Source organism: Neofelis nebulosa, chromosome 8, assembly GCF_028018385.1.
Source record: "Neofelis nebulosa isolate mNeoNeb1 chromosome 8, mNeoNeb1.pri, whole genome shotgun sequence".
Lineage (NCBI taxonomy): Eukaryota > Metazoa > Chordata > Mammalia > Carnivora > Felidae > Neofelis > Neofelis nebulosa.
Window position 1 is genome coordinate 124,215,998 of NC_080789.1, and position 23,247 is coordinate 124,239,244.

At 38.7% G+C, this 23,247-nt stretch overlaps 1 protein-coding gene across 2 annotated transcripts in view; it reads right to left on the bottom strand.

The window, feature by feature from the left end:
• Positions 1 to 23,247, bottom strand: part of PLXDC2 (plexin domain containing 2) — a 449,881-nt gene that overhangs the window by 204,362 nt on the left and 222,272 nt on the right. For both annotated transcript variants that reach the window (XM_058681754.1, XM_058681756.1), the window contains exon 3: positions 12,919 to 13,065. In XM_058681754.1, the coding sequence (XP_058537737.1) occupies positions 12,919 to 13,065 (147 nt within the window). The remainder of the gene's footprint in view (positions 1 to 12,918; positions 13,066 to 23,247) is intronic.

Sequence of the window (23,247 nt, forward strand, 5' to 3'; positions counted from 1 at the left end):
ATTACTTTTTCTAAAAATATTTCCAAAAGTACATGAAATAAATCTTAAGACATATTTTCAGTGTGTTTATTTATGCTAAGCGTTAACTTCGAGAGTAACTGAAAAATTGAAGAAAAAGTATTTTGCTTAATTTACATGGATATTTCTAGTGATACTGACTTTCTTCTAGAATACCTCAATACACGATTTCATTTCCAATAAGATTTATATCTCTCATAAATAAAATGATTGAATAATCATTCTTATTAGGATAACTTTTTTATAGTAATTCTAAATAAACTTAATTTCTTAATTGAGATGTGATATGTTCTTCGAGAACGCACAAAACAATTGAGTAACTTTCTTGAACCTGGATAGGGTAAACATAAAACTCACTCACTTATAAATATTTAGAAGAGATTACTGCAGTCTTAGTTCTTTATCAACCACCTGATACACATTTTAGAATCTTCCTTTAATGGAACCAGATGAAGCTTTATTTTTAAATTTTCAATGGTTCTTTCCTAAGTTTTAATGATCTAGCATGGTTTTGGAGTCAGAGACTTGAAATGATGTCCCAGCTTTGGAACTTAGTAGCTGTGTAATTTCATAAATCATGTCACCAATGTAAGCCATAGTTTGCTCATCTGTAGTCAAGACATTTCTTTCGGGGTGCCTGGGTGGCTCAGTCAGTTAAGCGTCTGACTCTTGCTTTTGGATCAGGTCATGATCTCAGGGTTCATGAGATCGAGGCCCACGTGGACCTCTGCACTGATAGCACAGAGCCTTCTTGGGATTCTCTCTCTCCCTCTTTCTCTGCCTCTCCCCTGCACATGCATGTGTGCGTGCACTCTCTCTCTCCCTCTCTCTCAAAATAAAAAAAACATTAAAAAATTCTTTTTTTTAAAAAAGAGACATTTCTTTAAACCGTATTACATGGATTGAATGACCAAATAACATGTGGATCTTCATAAGCATTTAGTCAATGATAGTGAATATTACCTTATGCACATGAAGGTGTCTAGCATAGCAAGAGTTCCTTAAAACTAGTTTCCTAAAGAAAAATAGCTCCCTATTTGATTCCGAATAGTTGGAAGTGATGTAATATGTGTTGTGTTTAACATCAATGAAGGCAAATTGCTTTACTAATAGAATTATACCACAATTCAATAATATGTTTCTGAGCAATGTTATGATGGCCTCATTTCTGTTATATTGAAATAATCATAACTACTATATTTACTGTTGGTAGGAAAATGCAGTTAGCATTTAATATATTAGATGTTCTGCTAAGTATTTTTGCCTATATTTAGCAAGTATGCATGGTAACATTAGAAGGCAAAAGTAAGATAAGAAACAGGAAACTTGCATAGTCAGGAAGTGTCTTGAAGAAAGATATTTGATAATTATAAAAGGAAACACAGTATCTTTATAGTGAAGGAGAAGATTCTAGAAGGCATCCCCTGAAGCAGGTGATCATAGTTAACATCACCAGAAGCCAGGCATAGTGACATCATGTACTTTCTGATATGATGCACAAGTAAGGACAGAATGCCATTTCTGTAATGCCACAAAAAGTAATTTGGTCTGAAAACAGAGACCTGTGTTAAAACACGGAAGAAATAGCAGACAAACACCAAATCAGAGACATTGTATGAAATAACTATCCAATACCCTTTAAAAGTATCAAGTTCATGAATGACAAAGACTGAGGAAATGTCATAGATTGAAGGAGGCTAGGAGACTGGACAAATGCATGCGATGTAGGTCATAGACCGGATTCTGAACAAGAAAAATGGATGGTTTGGGACAATTAACCAATATGAACGAGGCCTTACACTGGTTAAGAGTACAGTACCCGTGTTGACTTCTTGTTATCAACAATTGTACCACAAGCATATAAGGTGTTAACACTGAGGAAAGCTATATGGGAACTCTTTCAACATTTCTTCAAAGTTTTTTTTTTTATATTTATTTATTTTTGAGAGAGAGAGAGAGAGAGAGAGAGAGAGAGAGAGAGAGCGCATGAGTGGGTGAGGAACAGAGAGAGGGAGAGAGAGAATCCAAAGCAGGTTCCAGGCTCAGAGCTGGCTCAGCTCCAGCTGTCAGCACAGAGCCCAGTGTGGGGGTCAAACCCATGGACCGCAAGATCATGACCTGAGCCGAAGCCAGAAGCTTAACCGACTGAGCCGCCCAGGCACCCCCCATTAAATAAGCCTGAAATTAAAAAGAAACTTTACAAAAACAAACAAACAAAAACAAGTAATAAGTTGAAACTACTAGAAATAACAGAGCCAGAATTTCAATCCACAAATGTTTGACTCCACATCTCTTGAGTTTTGACCACTATATCATACTATCTCCCTTCTTTTATAGCAGGTGCTTCTTTTCCTACCTGTTATCAGACTTTCCATAACTGTGTTTTCTCTCTGGGACCCTTAATACTGTCAGTCATTCATGTTTTTGTTCTTAGTAGACAATAATTTCCTTTAAAATGTAGTCATAATAAGACATAGTCAGAAGGCTCCCAGATGCATGAGGCCAAAGCCATAAAAAAAAAAAAAAAAAAAGAGAAAATCTGAAGAAGGTACAGTCTTCTCAGATGAAAGTGCTGGGCCCGGACGATGGAGCAGTGCTGGGCAGAGCCACGCTGAGCCACCAGCCACTGAAGCCTGATGGAGCCATGCAGGTGCCCTCTCACCAGATGGGCACAGCCTGGACTCCACTGTTTTTTGTTTGTTTGTTTGTTTGTTTGTTTGTTTGTTTTTGCACATTTGGGGTTTAGGTGCATCCATTTCTTACCCTCCAAGGAGGGATCCAGGGGCCAGTTTTCTTAACTTACAGAACCTTTGCTTTCTTTTTTACAGTTCTCAATGGTAATTGGCTGTTAACTGGTTTATTCACCTATTTAACTGAAATCGATCTCCTTACACAATAATATAAGAAGTAATATAAACTAAAGGACAGGAGAGTGGTATAAACAGGACCCCATACGTATGCACGTATGTAGCTATAGAAACAGAAACATGTAAAAGGACAGGCTTCCACAAAAAGCAAACATGAAAGGAAGAAACGGGCAACGGAGAGGGATATACATGGACGCAACAGCAATACAAACTTCTTTGATATCCCCTAAAGGAAAATCTGGCTTCAAAACCATAAGTGAGCTGAGTGTATTTCAGAAATAAAGTAGCTGCCGTGGGCAGTATAACTCACAATGTTTTTTTTCCCCACGGAGAATTTTTTTTTTTTTAATAAAAATGGAATTTTAACCAACTCTCACACCCTTGGAGGAGTGGATGGGACACGGGTCGTTAATCCAGTGACTAAAAACACTGGAAGCCTAATTAAAATATCACAATGTTCACGAGAAGGGGCTAATCAATACGTAAATATACGGACAAGAGCTGGGCTATTCCTTTTAGGAATAAAGCCCATCAATTGAATTGATTTTCTGAGTTGGAAATTCTAACTGCTTCAGTACTTTTTTGGTAACAGAACCAAGAATTTAAAATTAACCCTGCACAGGGGCGCCTGGGTGGCGCAGTTGGTTAAGCATCCGATTTCAGCCAGGTCACGATCTCGCGGTCTGTGAGTTCGAGCCCCGCGTCAGGCTCTGGGCTGATGGCTCGGAGCCTGGAGCCTGTTTCCGATTCTGTGTCTCCCTCTCTCTCTGCCCCTCCCCCGTTCATGCTCTGTCTCTCTCTGTCCCAAAAATAAATAAAAAAACGTTGAAAAAAAAAAATTAACCCTGCACATTGAATGATGCGCTGCACGGGACCGTTCACATGCTAGGAAACAAAATGCAATCATTGTGCAGTTACCTGATACTCGTTCAGATGAACTGGGGTTAAGTGAACTATCACCATATCTTTTGACCTCTCACATTTCATGGTTTCCAGCAAACACGTGGCTTACAGTTGCTTGCCTGTATTTGCACATTTTGAGAATTATTCAAATTAGTTTGTGGGAATATTTACCATTCTGGCCGGGTGTGGAGGAACACTGTTGAAGGGCACAGAGAAAAAAAATAACAGGGTTTTATAAAGAAGCCTTTGGAGGGTAGGTGGGTGGAGGGTGAGAACCAGAAGCCACTTCTGGATTTTTCACGCTATTCTACAAGCAAGGCAGTGGATTCTGCCAGGCTTCTCACGCCGAAGTGTACATGATAATCACCGAGGGTTCTCGTTAAAATACAGATTCTGGGGGCGCCTGGGTGGCTCAGTCAGATGAGCGTCCAACTCTTGATTTCGGCTCAGGTCATGGTCTCAGGGTTGTGAGATGCAGCCCCATGTCGTGTCCATGCTGAGCTTGGACTCTGCATAAGATCCCCTCTCTCCCTCTCTCTCTCTGCCCCGTCCCACTCTGCTTTTAAGTGTGTGCGCTCCCGTGCTCTCTCTCTCTCTCTCGCTCTCTCTCTCAAATTAACAAAGAAAATAGAGATTCTGATTCTGTAGGTCTGGGGGTAAAGGGGTGGAAATTCTGCATTTCTAACAAGCTCCCAGGGCTGCTGATACTGCCCCAGGGACCCCACTTTGAACAGCAAGTCTCGATGTCACATCATGGTCTTTGAAACACTAAGACCATTGCTGTAAGGAAAGTTTGGCAAGTGTGAAATGTGTTAAAAGGGTATACAGACTTCATTCTGGATAACATTGTCTCACTTCACCTGGTAACAGTTACTTGGCCTGGAAATTTCCATTTCAGGAGTTGAAGCCCAGAGGTACCTACTAGCCAGGACCCAAGCAATGATTTGTGGCCACAGTACGCCTGAGGGCAAGGACACTCTTCTGTTAAGTCCTTGACTGGTGATCTTCCAACGGGGCAGGGCAGGAAAAACACTGTCTTCCCTTCTTCCCCATCAGTGGAAAATAACTAAAAAGGTTAAATGTTTGCATGGTGTCTGTTAATATTAATGGAATGGACGCCACGGAGTTAAGCGTTGCACAAATGTTAAATCGTGTGATACTAACGACAACCTGAGAAGGTAGGTACAATTATCCTTCCCGTTTTACAGATGAGAAAAGAAATGGCAGCGCAAATAACACACTCAAAGTCACCCAGGTTGCAGTTCGCAAAGCTGGGGGACTCAAATCCAGGTAGCCTGTTTCTAAGTCTGCATATCTAAACACAGTATCGAGCTGCCTTTTGACTGATATGTTCAGATCTGGAATTCAGTGAAGGCCAAGTTCATCAGGAGAGTAATTCAAAACTTGATGACGGGGTGAAATTGAAATTTAGGCCAAGTTCAATTTTAACGTTTCACCTTTCTTGGTTAATTTCTCTTTTTTAAGTTTTTATTTGGAAATAACTTCAAATTGAGGTTACAAACATAATGCAAAAAACCCTCCATACTGTTCATGCAGACTCACCAATTTTTAATAATTGGTCACATTTGACAACTTCTGGATTTTTCAAAAGCTGTGTAAAAATGTATGCCCTCCCAACGCAGCTCCTAAGAGCTGCTCCCATAGGAAAACCTACCAATCTCTACAGCCTACTCTGCAGGGTATCAGGATTCCGGTGGCTAACTCTTGCCCCATTTATCAGCAGTGAAGCTTACTTGACATTTTTTCTCAGGCAGCTGCTTCATAATAAGAAATTCCTGGCGATTTATCACCAATTGAGAGTGGCTACAGGTGGTTCGCTTCTAGTCCCACTGGCATTTTAACAGACAACCTCCACTAAAGAAAGAGACACCAGCTTTCTGAGGCTGGAAACCCAGGCACAGCAGCAGTTCTAACAGGATGATAATTTATGAACAAACCATGTGAGATTTTGACTATTTTCCCTAGTAAGCAATAGGCTATATTTTGGTAAGAAGAAATAGACAAAAAGAAAGATAACAAAAATTGGTATAACCAATATTTTTAAAAGATACTAACATACTAGCTTGTCCAAGCAATCCCAATCCCCAAATGTCTTTTATCTTTTATCTTCTGTACTTTAAGATTTTCCACAAGAATTAAGTCTCTCTGCTTTTAGTTGTGTTCTCTCTTAAAGAGGATTCCATTCCATTTACATTTTGCTAAGTTTTCAGTGTTACAAAATATTTCCCTACAAAAGAGTCATGTGAAAGCTTTATCATTTTATAACTTCAGGGTGAGAATATGTTTTGTGGTAATTTTTCTAAAATTAACTGTTATTAAGTCTTCATGGACTCACGGAGAGATCTCAGAAAAGATGATCAAAAATAGGTTGGAGAAGAGAATCTAGAAAACAAGAGTAAATGAAATTATTTATCCCATCTGAGATATGGCTGTGGGATCCCATTTTTATAGCTTTATGATTATAAAAGGCTAATGTGAATGAAATCTTCTAAGATTTCACAGAAGCCTCAAGTGTTTACCTCACTTGTGACTTTGAAAGCTGGGCAGAGATTCCTTTATCTAGAATATTTTACAGCCATCATTGGTAACAGATGATGAAATTTAGGTTACCCCCTATGACTCTAATTTTATAGAAATAATGGTGCCCGTCCACTAAAGACACAACATGGAGAAATAAGATGAAATTGAATTGAAATAAAATAAAATCACGTGTGATTAAAAAAAAATGTTCTTGATTTGGAAAACGAAGTCTTGTTATACACATGAAAACTGATCACTGTGGGCTTCATAAAACTATCTTAAAACTCTCCAACATCGCTTCTATGTCTGAGGTGGTTCCTAGATTCAGGAAGGGTCTCAAGGGTATCTTAAATAATCACTACTATACATCTGTTTAGATGATGATATAAGTAAAAGGAGTTTACTAAACTCAGCACATTAGGTGAGGAATGCTTAATCTGTACCATTACAACCATCAGCTGGAGAAGGAATAGATCTTTACATGTATTATTTACTGGCTTTAAGGCAGGCGGACCAGCTCATTTCCCTGGGATACAGAGGAACAGAACTCATTTACTCTAATCTCATGTTAGTTTTGTGGAATGGAACAGAGAGATGTCTTCATTTTCTGTTTTTAAAAACATGTTTATTTTGAGAGAGAGAGAGAGAGAAAGAGCACGTGCATGCGTGCACACAAGCAGCGGAAAGGCAGAGAGAGAGGGGGAGAGAGAATCCCAAGCAGGATCTGTGCTGTCAGGACAGAGGGAGACACCAGGCTCGATCCCATGAACCATGAGATCATGACCTGAGCCAAAATCAAGAGTCTGACACTTAACTGTCTGGGCCACCCGGGCACCTCACCATGCCCTTATTTTCCATAAGGGCCCTTGACTAATACTTTCTTCAGGACAGAGAGAATTAGTCTCAAAGATAAGTGACTTAAGTAAATAATAATAATAGTGAAATCAACTAATTAAACCTAAAAATTTAGTTAGAAAGACTCATGCAGACAAAACTCATCCTAGTCTGTTATTAAACTAGAGGAAAATCCTAAGAACAAAGGCAAATAAGGCCAAGTTGATAAACTGTAAATGTCTTGGCTGAAACGGAGCAATTCAAACTCCAGAGCGGCAAGTGTATTCAAGCAGCCAAAGTAAAAATAAATAAAAACAACTTAACTGTCAGTTAAGGTGTGAACAGACCTGAGGCAAAAATGTGTAGTCTAGAGAGTAGCCTGATCTAGATAGCAAATTAAGTAGACTTTTGAGTTAATCATTTAGAAAAATCAGCACTTATCAACAGGTTTTCTGATGCACAGGAAAAAAAAGAAATTGTGCAGAAGGAGAAAACGAGGCACAGAGAGGCCAGAAACCAAGCTGTCACCACGGACATTCACATTCAGCCCACCAACATCAGCATTATGCCAACAGGAGACCTATGGAGGTGTTAGCTGAAATGATGTTATTTTCTTGGAAAAAACAAACAAACCCCAGAAGACTTAAGTTTTTAAATGAAGGCTTCTGTGTATATTCACAGAGTCTGAGGATCTCCACCAAGAACAGCCCGATTTTTAAAATTAAAAAAAAAAAAAAGACCACATCAAAAAACATACAAATCTCACAAAAAACCTTACCTGCATTATGATAGGGAACAGAATTTCATTTCATGTTGCTGGGGTTTCTTATATAAAGTATCAATCTTCCTACCAACATATAGATTTTTTTTTTTAAGCTAAGAGTGTGTTTATGTCTGGCCAAAAGCACACTGGTGTCTTCTTGGCCAAAAAAAAAAAAAAAGAGGGGAGGGGTTACAATATAGATATAAATATATAGATACATATCTGTCTATCGGAGACTCTTAGAGATCACTTGGGAATTAACTTATTTGGGGGTTATTTTTTGTTATAAAGAATAAAGACTCTCAAATAGCACTGCCTTACAATCTCATTTTTATTTGATATTTTCAATGTCCTTTCATATCCATTTCATTTTTAGTCTCAAAACAGCACTAGAGGATAGTCAAGGCAGGCATTTTTCCCCCTTTCTTCCAGGTTATAAAATTGAGGCACAGAGAGGCCAAAAACCAAGAAAATGAGTTTTGGAGCCAAGGTTTCATGACTTCTAACCCTGGTTTCCTTCCACCAGGACAGTGGTACTTCTCTAGAAGCTGTGAATCAGAATTTCATAAACTGTGGTTTCAGAAAGCAAAATAGTTTTAATTTGACTGGCTATTGAATCAAACTTTGTGCCCAAGCAATATATTAAGTAATATGGATATAGAAATATAGAAGAAAATATCAAAACTGTGGAGTTTGAAGGTCCACACAGAGGAGAAGAAATAAATCCAGACTTGTTCCTAGGTTTATAGTCAGAAGCTTCTAGATCTGGAGTCTGACAACTGTGTGACTTTGAAGAAAGGACAAAAATATCCAAATAAGTACCAGTATTTGAATATAAAGCATCTGGCTCATTGCATGCCATATGGTAGGGACTTATACAAATTTTTCACTTTCCTTTGTCTAAGAAAACATGCTCTTTCCTTTAATCTGTCAAAGTTAAAACTAGGTTTTAACATCTGCTTTTTTTGCAATAATGATTTAAGAAATGTTATTTAAACCTAAAAGGATAACGGGGAGACTATAATCAAATTGTAGCATACATACATAATATAAATACTAATGTGTATGGCTTTCACATGACCCATATATGAGAAGGGAAAAGAAATCAGTGTGTTTTGACATGTGAGGTAAATGATTTCTAAGTTTTCCTCTGCCCTGAAATTATAAGATATTTTTGTGAATAGGAGAAAAGGGAAAACTCCTACTCCAATTCTACTCTCTTCCTCTTACTAGAATATTAATGTAAGATTCCAACATGCTGTTTAGACTGCATTTATAAATGATGGTGGTGGAGGGAAAATATTTCTTTAAAAAATCATGCTTCCAAGTCAGACACTGCTTTTTATCTTTCTCTGCACAGTTCTGAGGCAGCTGGAAGGAGGAGGGAAGGTGCATCTCTAGGAAAACCGAATCTTCTAGCTTTCTCACTCAACTCCTGCTTATCTAGAGCTGGGTTAGTTAGCCAAATGCCCTTAGTATGCCCCTAGCCACATATATCTTTTCTCTTTTTTGTCTGATTTGTTGACAGAATGCATGCTCTTGGGCATGAAAACTACATTATTTGGTGATAAGATTTGAGAATCTCCCTCTTCCCTTAGGGCTTAAATTTAAGTCCTGTTTCCAACTAAATTACCAGAGAGCTTTGCATCAAGGATCATGAAGATTATGACATCAACGAGCCTGATTAATAAAGTGAATGTGTTCTTTCCCATTTGCCATTTCCCCTTCTGCTAAAGCCTCTCAGTAACATCAAGGGAGAGAGTAGCCGTACTTTGGTGCCTGGGTGGTGTGGGGGTAGGAGGGAGAATGTTTATGGACAGTATTGAGCCCCCTGGTGATAATACTACCTTAGCATTACAATTCTGTCATCATCCCCCCAAACCTGATTCTACCCCCAGGAAGGCATAACAGAAATGGAGCAAATCAGGCAAGATTGGAAAGGTGGGGAGGCCAACTGAGGAAAGTTTTAAACACGAGTCACTCTTTAAAATTTGGAAATCTCAGAGTAATACTTAACCATCACACTTAAGAAAGCAAGAACGTATGTAGAAAAATATTTTTAAAAGTAACCTATTAACTAAATTTATAAGTTCCTAGACATAAGACTTACTTATGAAGGACTCTATGTGGCAAATTTTTCCAGGAAAGAAAAAGGAGACTAAGATATATTATTAATTCTATTGTTGTAAAGGGAAGTGTGGACCTAGGGGTGTGTGTGTGTGTGTGTGTGTGTGTGTGTGTGTGTGTGTGTTCTGTTGATAATGACAGGAAAATGGGTACAGGACCGATTTCTAACTCTAAGAAATGTTTGGTGATAGCTAAAATTCTTGTTGTTTTCTTTTTAATTTTTTAATGTTTATTTTTGCGAGAGAGAGAGGGAGAGGGAGAGAGGGAGGGAGGCACAGAATCTGAAGTAGGCTCCAGGCTCTGAGCTGTCAACACAGAGCCTGACATGGGGCTTGAACGCACAAGCCGTGAGATCATGACCTGAGCTGAAGTCAGATGCTTAACCAATGAAGCCACCCAGGCGCCCCTAAAATTCCTGTTAAAAACCAAAACAAACAAACAGACTGTGACAATGACAGAGCTGAAATAATAAATGTTTCTACCAGTGATACATATTTAAAAATCTGAGCATGGAATACCAGATAAGTTTCCAAGCTGAAGCTCACCATTTTGTGCTTGGTGTCGAAAGCCAAGTGTCACCCCCACACTAACAGGAAGAAAAATGGACCATTACAGCATCATGATTTATCTTGAGACTAATCAGAGAATTGAGGTCACACGGTAACCAAGAGAACCCTACTCCAACGAGAAAAAATAATCTTCAAGGCAAGACAAGACACATGAGCGGCCGCACTTTCGGGAGAGCACAGCAAAGGAAAGTGAGTAAGCAGAAATCCACTAACACTTTAACCGATGACCTTCTTTGTCTGCCTAGAGATTTCATCCGTTGTGGCTGACAGCAGAACTGGGCCAATTTATGGAAACTTCAATTGGATGCACCCAACATTTGAACTTTTACAAAGCGTATTAGGTACTGCAATATTGTGAGCAGATTGTCAAATGCAAGACATTTCTGATAGACATTGTCCTAATCTAAAACTTTCTCATTTTCTCTTTGAAAATCTTGTTCTAAACCCAACAGGGAATCATTTCTGAATCTGTCATTTTGTCTGGGGTTGCCTGAATATGGAAAAGAAAAGGGATGATGGAATTCATCATCAGCGGAGATGGGGACTTTGCTTGCCTCTCAGCCTCAGACCACGTGCGCTCTACGCGGACAATTCAGTGAATAATCTCATGGTGAGTTATAATTAATTCCATTTTAGCTGTTAGCAGTTGTTCTCTTAAAATAGGAAAGTCTACACATATACAATGAAGGATTTTGGCCCCAAATTTTGATATAACCATCAAATCAGTGCCACTTTATGTCTCTAAAGTCATTGGCTCCATCAGTTCTCTCTCTTTCTTTTTGAAATTGTCTTCTTTAATGTTTATTTATTTTTGAGAGGAGAGAGAGAGAGAGAGAGAGCACGAGCAGACGACGAGCAGAAGGAGAGAGGGACACCAAATCTGAAGCAAGCTCCAGACTCCGAGCTGTCAGCACAGAGCCCGATGTGGGGCTTGAACTCACGGACGGTGAGATCATGACCTGAGCTGAAGTCGGACGCTTAAACGACTGAGCCACCCAAGTGCCCCGTCTGTTAGTTCTATTGTTAAGTCAGTAATGGTCATAACATTTGAAAGGTTAAAGTTGTGTTTTCCCTTTGTCATATCAAACTGAAAAATACATGAGTTCACTGATGGTAAGATCACTGGTATTATCTGTGATAGCAAAACTAAATAACTTTTCACTAAATGTTAAATCAGGTATTTATGAGAAAAATGACTATCAAAAACTGCTGGAACCAAGTGGGATATACTTTACAGACACATTGTGAGTGTGGGCTTGGCTGCCTCGGCTAACAGCTGAGTTTCATCACTTAGTGGTAGCTGGAGGCCTCTAGGCAGCTTATTTGATTTTTCCCCTTACTCAGTTCTCTCATCCACAATACCTGGATGGCAATCATATTTAAATCATAGGGTTATTATGAAGATTGAAAAGCTAATCCATGTAAGCATTCTGCCTGACAGGTACAATAGGATAGCACTGACCAAGGAAGGTAAGTGAGGCCTGAATTGATATCCTGTCATCCCCACTATACAGAAACTACACCTCGTTACAAGTTACATTACTTGTTTAAGGAGCCAACGCTGGTAAAGGATAAACTCAGGCTGAAACATGTTCGGAGACTTCCGGATTTATTTTTTTTTGCCCTTTATATCAAACTTTTTCACTGAGATACCTAATTTGGTTATCTGAATCATAAATGTTTCTGGTGAAATCTTTTTCAGACCAAGAAAGTAATAAACCATGCAAAATGGCAGATGCCAAATTCATGTGACTTTTTAAAAAATGTTCTCGGGAGGCCTGGGTGACTGAGTCGGTTTAGCGGCCGACTTCAGCTCAGGTCATAATCTCATGGTTCGTGGGTTCCAGCCCCGTGTCAGGCTCTGTGCTGACAGCTTGGAGCCTGGAGTCTGGTCCGGATTCTGTGTCTCCCTCTTTCTCTACCCCTCCCACACTCATGCTCTGTCTCTGTCTCACTCTCAAAAATAAACATTAAAAATTTTTTAAATGCTCTCTAAATTCATAGATTAAAAGAAAACAAAATCATCCAAGAGCAGTCTCAACTTTGAATATTCAATTCATTATCTTACTAGAGAAATTAATGGTTAATTTAATTAATTAATAGTTAAATTGATAGTGGCTTCGCAAAATAATTCTTCTTCACTTTCTATAATACCTTATATTCAATTATGAATCTAAATTGCAATTGCAGAACTAAATAGTAGAAAGTGATCATAACAAACAACATTTATATGCCAATTAAAGCAAAAATTTTTTCATAGCAGAGAAAAGGAAACTCAAAATGTCAAAGCACTTACTGCAGCTTGCCGGTGAGTATTGGACAAAATTCCATGGATCTTCACTTTGTCTTTTTCCATCTGGTCTATGTTCACCCACAAATTCCGGCTGGCTGAATCGGAGGGACCATATATCCGAGATATATAGTAATTGTGATCTGTGTCCTCCTATAATAAAAGAATAATGCACATCAAGAACAGAGGTAGCATGGAAGAAACTTGAAGGCATTACGCCAAGTGAAAGAAACTCGACAGAGAAAGACAAATACTGTCTGTTCTCACATATATGCAGAATCTTAAAGAGGTGAACTCGGGGTGCCTGAGTGGCTTAGTCAGTTAAGTGACTGACTCTTGATTTCAGCTTAGGTCACGATCTCACAGTTGTGAGATCCAGACCCGCATGGGGCTCTAAACTGGGCATGGGGCCTGCTTAAGATTCTCTCTCTTCCTCTTCTTCTGCCCCCCTCGCCCTTCCCACCAACCTTCCCCTGGACTCACACAGGTTTTTGTGCTCTCTAAATAAATAGACAGATATAAAATAAAAATACAATACAATACAATACAATAAAGTAGCTGAACTCATAGAAAAACAGAGGACAATGGTGGTACCAGGGACTGTGGGGTGGGGGGTGTTGGCTAAAGAGTACAAATTTCCAGTTATAAGACAAATACGTTCTGGGGATGTAATCCACAGCATGGTGACTGTAGTTAACAATACTGTATTATATACTTTCAGGTAGCTAAGAGAATAGATCTCTCACCATGAAAAATAAATGGTAATTATGTGATGTGATGGAGGTGTTAGCTAATGCTATGGAGTAATCATTTTGCAGTATATAGTACACCAAATCAACAGGATGTACACTTTATTTATTTAAAAAAAATTTTTTTTAACGTTTATTTTTTTTTTTGAGACAGAGAGAGACAGAGCATGAACGGGAGAGGGTCAGAGAGAGGGAGACACAGAATCTGAAACAGGCTCCAGGCTCTGAGCTGTCAGCACAGAGCCTGACGCAGGGCTCGAACTCACGGACCGTGAGATCATGACCTGAGCCAAAGTCGGCTGCTTAACCGACTGAGCCACCCAGGCGCCCCAACAGGATGTACACTTTAAACGTATACAATGTTCTATATAAATTCTATCTCAATCAGGCTGGGAAAAAAAAAGCATTTAAGTCACTAATACCCAATGTATATAATTGCCAGCATTATACACAGAGTTCCATTAAAAAGAAAAAAAAAAAAAAAGCTCTCAAAAGGAGAAAAAACCCCACAAAACCCTAGAGATACTGTCCCTAAGATTCTTTAAAAATCAAACAAAAATGATATTATGCAACTAGAAATATTACTATTCTTCAAAATAGCCAGAGGAGTTAAATAACCTCTAAAGGAAGTGAATTAGATTTAAAAATAAATAAAATAAACCTCTTTAGAGGAAATTGTTAAATAAATAAAACACAGAGAAAAATATACACTCTGTTTACAATAGTCTTTTTACCACAGTAATTGTAGGGATCTAATTGCTGCCCAAACAAAATGTCACTTTTGGAGCTATTTACTGAAAACCTGAACTATAATTACTATTGAGTGACAACAAACCCAAACTTCTCTTCTTTAAAACGAGGTCTTTATATGAAGACCTGCTTTCAGTTAATGATCCCAGAAATGGAAATAATACATTTTTCCCCTATAATTTGGGTTATTAAATTCTACTTTTATTTGAATTCTCACTATTGATTATCACAATGGTGCCTGTCACAAAACCTTTAATTTTTGTGCTCTCACTGAATGAAGAGATTTACATGTTTTAAAAGGCAATTTTACTGAGGAAAACCCAGAAAAATCATATGATTCTCGACTAACTTGGACTGCAGTTAATTTTTTCTAAACATAAAATATAATTGTGCTTATCAATTTGAGGAGTCTGCTAGGTAAAATAAATTTAAAAACATTCATGTCTGATGAATGTTTGTACGAATGTAAGGATAATGTTTGTAAGAATGTATGTAGGAATGTAAGAATAATGTTTGCCAAATACAGTGTATGTGATTTGAATCATAAAGTTTAGAATGTGAATTTTGTCTAATGCATTTGTTACTGAAGTGCTAATTGAATAAAATACGATTATTCTTGAAATCTAGTGAAAACAATTCCATGTACCTTTCAAGTCATCAGGCTAGAAATATATAAAACTGACTACATAAAGGAAAGGAATTTTCTATGCAGCATTCTAAATAGATTTTGTCCCATGACCAAAAGAAAAAATATGACCTTAGATATAAATCTTGATAACAGTGATGAAATGTTAACAGTAAGATAAAAGAAAAAATACTAGGTAAACGTCCAACCTCCAATTGAACTCTGGGTATCAGATACAAATTATGGGTACAACCCTGATGAAAGATAAAAAAAAAAGTTCTTTAGAGAAAGGAGGAAAAAAAGGAGATACAAAGAACGAAGCATGAATAAGATTTCATGCAGCCCAAGAGAGATTTCATATCCTAGTGGTTTTCTAGCACTCCTTTCCAGAACATTATGACACCGACTGCCTGGGTTCTAGGAGGTAACGAGCATTTGGTTGTGTCTTCGTCACATGTAGAACTCCTTCCTACTGTCTGGTGCTTCACTACCAGAAGCTTTGTGGCGGGTACCCTCCATGACATTGGGCACAAGCCATTCTGCCCATGTCATTGTTACTGGCCACAGTAGCTGGGGGGCACCAGAAGCACACAACCTAAAAGGAACCAGTTCATGAGACATGTAGGAATTCAGGTAAAGAGGAGATAACTGCCCTTATTGTGATTGCTGAGATATGTAGGTATGAGACCTGCGACTAGTGTGCCACCATTTGCTACCATGAAGAAACCCTGCCTGAAGGCAAAGCAAACATGGATAGAAACAGAGCCATTATCTCTGAAAAAAATAAAAAAAAAAAGAAAAAAGAAAAGAAAAGAGAAGGGATGAGAAGAGAAGAGAAGAGAGAAGGAAAGGAAAGAAAAGAAGCCAGATCAAGTGCATCTAGCGCATTCTGGGCTTGTACACTTAGCTGAACCATTAAATTTTTTACTTGTCAAATCCCCTTAAATAGACACTTTTTTTAGAAAAAGTGTCTGTTTAAGGCTAACATCCAGATGGCTAACAGACACATGAAAAGATGCTCGACATCACTTATCATTAGGGAAATGCAAATCAAAACCACGATGAGATACATTACACCTGTCAGAGTGGCGAAAACGAACAACTCAGGAGACAACAGATATTGGCGAGGATGTGGAGAAAGGGGAACCCTTTTGCACTGTTGGTGGGAATGCAAACTGGTGTAGCCACTCTGGGTAACAATATGGAGGCTCCTCAAAATATTAAATAAAACCACCCTAAGACCCAGCAATTGCACTACTAGGAATTTATCCAAAGGACACAGAAATGCTGAATCAAAGGGACACATGCACCCCAATGTTTATAGCAGTGCTATCAACAACAGCCAAATTATGGATAGAGCCCAAATGTCTATCAACTGATGAATGGATAAAGAAGATGTGGTATATATACATAATAGAATACCACTCAGTGATGAAAAAGAATGAAATCTTGCCATTTGCAACAACATGGATGGAACTGCAGGGTATTATGCTAAGTGAAATAAGTCAGAGAAAGACAGGTATCATATGATTTCACTCATATGTGGAATATGAGAAACACAACAGATGAACATAGGGGAAGGGAAGGAAAAATAAGATAAAAACAGAGAGGGAGGGAAAACATAGACTCTTAAATACAGAGAACAAACTTAGGGTTGCTGGAAGAGAACTGGTGGGGGGATGGGTTAAATGGGTAAAGGGCATTAAGGAGGGCACTTGCTAGATTGCTCACTGGGTGTCATATGTAAGAGATGAATTACTGGGTTCTACTGAAGCTAAAACAACACTGTATGTTAACTAACTTGAATTTAAAATAAACAAACAATTAAATAAACAAGCATCAAAAAAAAACCACCTTGAGTTGGATTATTGTCAACCAAAAGAATCCTAACTGACAAACATGTTTTGGTAACTTTCAAGAGACTTACGCAACATTGAATAAGGCAGTCTCATCTACAGATTTATAGATCTTGATAACAAACATGTTTTCAATTCTGGTATTCTAGCTAATTATACAGTAGGAATGGAAACTTGTACCTAAACTGCCGGAAATCATCAAGTCTGAATTACAAATGATAATGATTCATTTAATTTTTCCATGAATCACATATAAGGGGCGTTTTGAAAAAAACAATAAGTTCAAATAAAACTTTCAATTTTTCTCCCTATTTTTTGTATTATTATAAAGAGTTTAGCAACACAGAGATGTGATCTTTAGGTGAATGATGTAATAGAGTCTATCATGCAGCCAAATTACCATATTACCATATAAATACCAAATAGATATTCTCTTTAAAATTACATACTTTCGGTTTTGAGCTCAATATAATTGTTGCAATCAACATATCTAAAATGATTTTGGTATTTCCCTTAACCCCTAAATCTCTATAGTTAATCAAGAAATAGTCTTATAAGGTAAAGGATATCATTATACTTAAATAATGGATTATCTGCAAAAATATACATGATTTTTGTCTAATTACAATCACTGATATGTCTAACTGAAAATAATGTTCATTTTTACTTAAACCAGAGCTTCTCAAGATAATATCACATCTTTGAAAGTACTGAAAAACTAAAGACTAGAGTTTGATGTTAGACTTCTATAGCCCATGCTCGCCAAGTTGTCATGGCAACTTTCATTCAAAGAGGAAGACAATTTATGGTTTACCTAGGAATTTAGAGGCACGAGTTTATAAATTCCAGGGAGAGGTGTTTGGCTCGATTTTTCAAGGAAAGCCATAAAATAGATGTTCTAAAAATGTGACATTTTAGCACTACTAAATTATTCAAACCACATCTTGTCCTTTATAGGAGTAATGGTACTTAAAGAGTTGTCAAAAGCCACTTCAGGCACAAAGATTTCCCTTTTCTGCTCGAAAGCAAACTATACTAACACCATAGAAAATAAAACAAAACACTACTGTGATATGCCTACTTGCCAATTCATTTAGGAAACCAACTGTTACTGAAAGTGGATGGCACAGTAGGTAGCTATAAATCCTATAAATCCATGTTTCTCAAATATGCCTGCAAATGTGCAGCCATAAACAAAGGACAAACACCAAAAATACAGAGGGAAAAATCATCATGTCTGTACCTAACCATTCTGCATCCATCAGCTTACACAATTCTAACCCAAATGTTGTCTTCTCTTCTATTATTGATGTTACGTTGGTTTTATGATGGATAATTTTTATGGGTGCCTCACCCTGTCTTATGCAGTAACAGCATTGGAATTCTAAATTTATTCCACTGAGAACTTAAAAAAAAAGGAATAGATTGTATGAACATTACTGTGCTAGTCACTTGAAATATATAATCAAAGCTCTTAGGTATTTAGCGTCAAATCAATTGGTTGCCTCCCAAAGACTGTTTCATAATGAATAAAGGAATATAATGTGAATGGTTCTTACCAAGTGTTAATATATAGCAAATATATTACCTTGTCACATAACATGAGATCTCAAGGACCACATAATGCTTATAAAGGTTTAAAAGTAGTATTTTAAAATATTATTTGTGTATATTACATTCCTTAAAACCAGAGTTAAAATATAGTTCTCTAGGATCTAAAAAATTAATGTTCATACAAGAAGCTAAAAGAATATGGTACAATAATAAAATAAGAAAAACAGTGAGCTGATAGCACTCAGGGAAATAATTATGGAGATGAATTTATTAGCTGCAATAAGAACGGAATACGCATGACAAAATTCCTATTTAGGGCATAGAAAACAGTCTTGAGACGTGCACACAAATGAAATGGAAAGGACGAAGAAAATAAGTATCTAGGATACATCATATAAACTATAGAAAAAGATCATATATATGATATATACATACATTACATGTATATACACACACACACACATACATGTAAAGACACAGAAACGTATTTTATTTATTTATTTTCATGTTTATGTATTTTTGGTACAGAGGATCTGAAGTGGACTCTGTGTTGACAGCAGAGAGCCTGACACAGGGCTTGAACTCACCAACCGTGAGATCATGACCTGAGGCAGAGTCGGACGCTAAACTGACTGAGCCACCCAGGCGCCCGAAAAGTTTTTTTTTTTTTTTCATGTATTAGGAGAACAATTATTCCGAGGTAACGAAGACTAGAATCTATATATCATGTCCCAAAAAAAGATACAATAGAATTTTGAATATTAAGAAATTTCCTGGTGAGGGGCAGCAGGGACTTGCACAAATGGCGGTGTAGGGAGATCCCGTACTCACCTCCTCAGGGACACACCAATCTACAACATATGAATCATTTCCCTCTGAAAAAGATCTGCAAACTAGGTGAGCTGCTTTTCTGCAATAAAGGATAAAATACCACATTGGGATGGGCTGGAGGAACAGAGACGTTGTCTCACCAAAATCCCACGCCGGGTGTGAGGACACACAACAGGGAAAGGTCTCACCTGCTGGGCGCCTGTCCTGGAGGAGCAAGGAGTTGGTGACCCACATTAGGCGCCCAAACACCCCTGGGATCGGCACCAGAGAAATGAGCCCCTAAAATATCTGGCTTGAGAACCAAGAGTGCTGATGTCCAAGGGACCCAAAGTGCTATAGGAAACTGAGATTCCCTTTTTAAAAGGTTTGAGTTAAGTCTCACTTGCAAGAAGTGCAAGTCTGGAGAGACTGACTAGGGAAAAATAAATAAATAAAAGCAATTTGGAAAGCACCTGGACTATATGTGAAATTCATTTGCTAATCTAAAAGCATCTGCTGCAAAAATATAACTTCATACATACATACACCTGCTGTAATAGGTGGAATGACTAAGCCAAGGCAGCTGCTGTAGTAGGTGGACAGGTGAAACTCTCTTTCCCTGGAGATGGAGGCACTGGGGGATGCCATCTCCACTTACCCGGCTAGCACAGGTAGGTGAGCTCAAACTTGGCAGCCTCCTGACCGCTTGCCAAGGCAGGCGGGGGTGAGTGGTGGTGGTACTATCTTGCTGAGGCCGGAGAGTGCAGCTGGTGGCAGGGCCCCCTTGTTCCATGGTTGGGGCAGGGGAGGGCGAGTGGTCGTAGCATTCTCCAGCTCCCTAACCAAAGTCTGAGAGCGTGGGCAGTTGCAGTACTTTACCCCCCACCCCGCTCCCTGGCTAGGAGTTGGCGAGCCTGAGTGGTCACGGCATTCCGCCACTCCCGACCTAAAGCTGGCAGACGTGCGCGCGCACGCACACACACACGCACACGCGCGCGCGCACACACGGACAGGGAACTCTCCTGTTGCATTCGTCAAGCCCACAGGTATGTGCAGTCAAGACATTTTCCCTGCTGTCTTTATGAAGACCCTACACCCTCTAGCTGCCTAGCTAAAGCTAGTGGGTGTATGCAATCCACACAAGGACCCCGCCACCCCTCCCCCCCCCCCCCCCCCCCCCGCCTTTAACTGCCTGGCTCCCCAGGGAAGGTAAGAATCAGAAGGATAGTTCCTGAGTTCTTCTCAGGCCACCGTAACCCAGTCGTCCTGTGAAAAAGGCCTATTTAACTTAGTCCAGAGCTTCAGCCTGAGAAATAGGCTTTGGGTTTCGCACACATTTGGAAGCTGAGGAGGTGCCCCCAAAGGATGTAAGCAGGGAGCCAGCATACTTGCACACCCACCCCCCTTCCGGCCTCACTACAGCTCAGCTCAACAGAACGGAGTTTAAATACTCATCTGGAGCCCCAAGTTTTGCAACTGTCACCCAGAGGACACCTCCAGATCCCCTGGCTTGGAGGCCAGCAGGGGTTATGATAATGGCCCCACAGGACCGTAAGTATTTATACTGTAAAAACTGCTACCAGAGGGTCTGCTTTCTTGTTTCCAGCCTGAAACTAAGTGCTAAATGAGATCCCTCCACCTTGGAATACTGATGGATCTTGGCACACTCTGAAAATCAGGGACATACCAAGAATAAATCAGGGGGGTTAGAAAATCACAGAGAATCAAGAAACCACCAAGATCTAGGACAAGTTTGAACAAGAAGATTCATCATCTACACAAGGCCCACTCCTTCAGACTGAGAGAAGTAGCTGTTTCACTACTAGAAACCAGGAGTTTCTGTTTCTAATCCAGAGAAACAAACAAAGAGAGTCAAGGAAAATGAGGGAGCAGAGAAATATGTTGTGAATGAAAGAAAAAGGCAAAACCCTTGGGAAAAGACCTTAATGATACAAAGAATTCTTTACCAAGTAGATAAAGAATTCAAAGTAATGATCATAAAGATGCTCGCTGAACTCCGAAGAAGAATGGATGAACACAGTGAGAACTTCGACAAAGAGACAGAAAATGTAAGAAAGTATCAAACAGAAAGCATAGAGCTGAAGAATATAATAAGCGAACTGAAAGATATACTAGAAAAATGGAGAGGTTCAACAACAGACTGGAGCGAGCTGAGGGATGGATCAGCAAGCTGCAAGACAAAGCAATGGAACTCACCCAGATAGAGCAGTAAAAAGTAAAAACAAAACAAAACAAAACAACAACAACAACCCACAATGAAATCTTGCCATTTGTGACAGCATGGGTGCATCTTGAGGGCTAATGCTAAGTGAAATTAAGTCAAGTAGTCCACCTATAAGAGAAATCTAAAAAAACAAAATAAAAAGTCAGAGCCACAGATACAGGGAACAGATTGGTGGTTGCCAGAGGGTTGAGGTGCAAAATGGATGAAGGGAATCCAGACATATAAACTTCCAGTGATAAAATGGGTAAGTCACTGTGATGTGATGTTCATCATTAGGATACAGTCCCATGAATAATACTGTATTAACTTTGTATGGCAACAGATGATAACTAGATTCATTGTGGTGATCACTGCACAATGTATACACATATGGTGGATCACTATGTTGTACATCTGACACTAATATAATATTGTATGTCAATTATACCTCAATACATTTTTTTTAAAAAAATCAAAAAATGAAGAAGTCTCACAGACATTTGGAAAGACAAACCAACTTATCCATAAGGGATTTCTTCCTCCATAAGGAGGAAAAAAAGCTTTGATAGTCTGATACTTCTCCATGAGATCCAGTGGAAACAAGGTCTACACAATCACCAAGTAGAAGAAAGTTACGACTCAAGAAGTTTTTGCCCAACAAATCTATAATATAAATATAAAGGCAACAAACATATGTTTTCTTGCTCTCTATCTTTCTTTTTTTTTAAAGATGTGTCTGGAATCTTGGAAACTTGACTGCTCTACATTCTCTTACAAGTGGACCTTGAGAGCTTGTTTGAAGGTTCTAGCAGAGCACACAGCTACTTGTATACCCTTGACTGCAATACGCTCCTCATCTACCGGGGAAGGTCATCCTCTTCCACCTACGATGCAGCTTCAGGAGGGACTCACATGGAGCGCTAAGGGAGGAAGGGGACACCTGCTTCGCCAGCCAGATGAGCCGAATCAACCCTGGCAATTAATGAGGTGACAGATGTCACAGCCAGATCACCCTGACATCCACATATTTTTCATAAGTAAAAATACAGAGAGGAAATACCATAAATGAGACTTTCTTAAAATGTAGTACCTAATTATACAATCAAGGGGTGACTCAAACATGGTCACAGGAATGGAGAAGCTCTCGTAAACATACTGATGGTGAGCACCTACTCAACGGAAATTACATTAAGGGAAATAAGACAATTTCATTATTATGGTTGTAAGTCAGAATATAGATGATATGAATCATGAAAATACAAAAACAGTCAATAAGCATATTTCGTGCCAGGTAATAGATACATAAATCTAGAGGGCAGAAATATAGTTCTAAAAATAATAAGCCCAAATTTTAAATTTTTTATCCAAATTTTTAATTTCAAGAGAACCTTTTAATGCAAAAGTCTGAAACTAGTGGCCTACAGATGGCATGCATGTCACCAAAGGACAGCAGATACAAAGTTAAATTCATTATTTTCCTGAAATACAATACAGTGCAATCTCAATTTTACAAAATTGCATCCATCTAAATATAAATGTATACCTCTACTCTCCTATCTCTCTATCCTCTCTGGTTACACACACACACACACACACACACACACACACACACACACAGAAGTATAAAAGATATTTACCATATACCAATTGGTTACCTCTAGGTGATGAGATTTGGGGAAGTTTCTTTTCCCTTAACTGTATTACTTGAAATTTTTAGGATAAACATTATATATGACCACTTTATTTTCTTTGTCTCCACATAAAGCA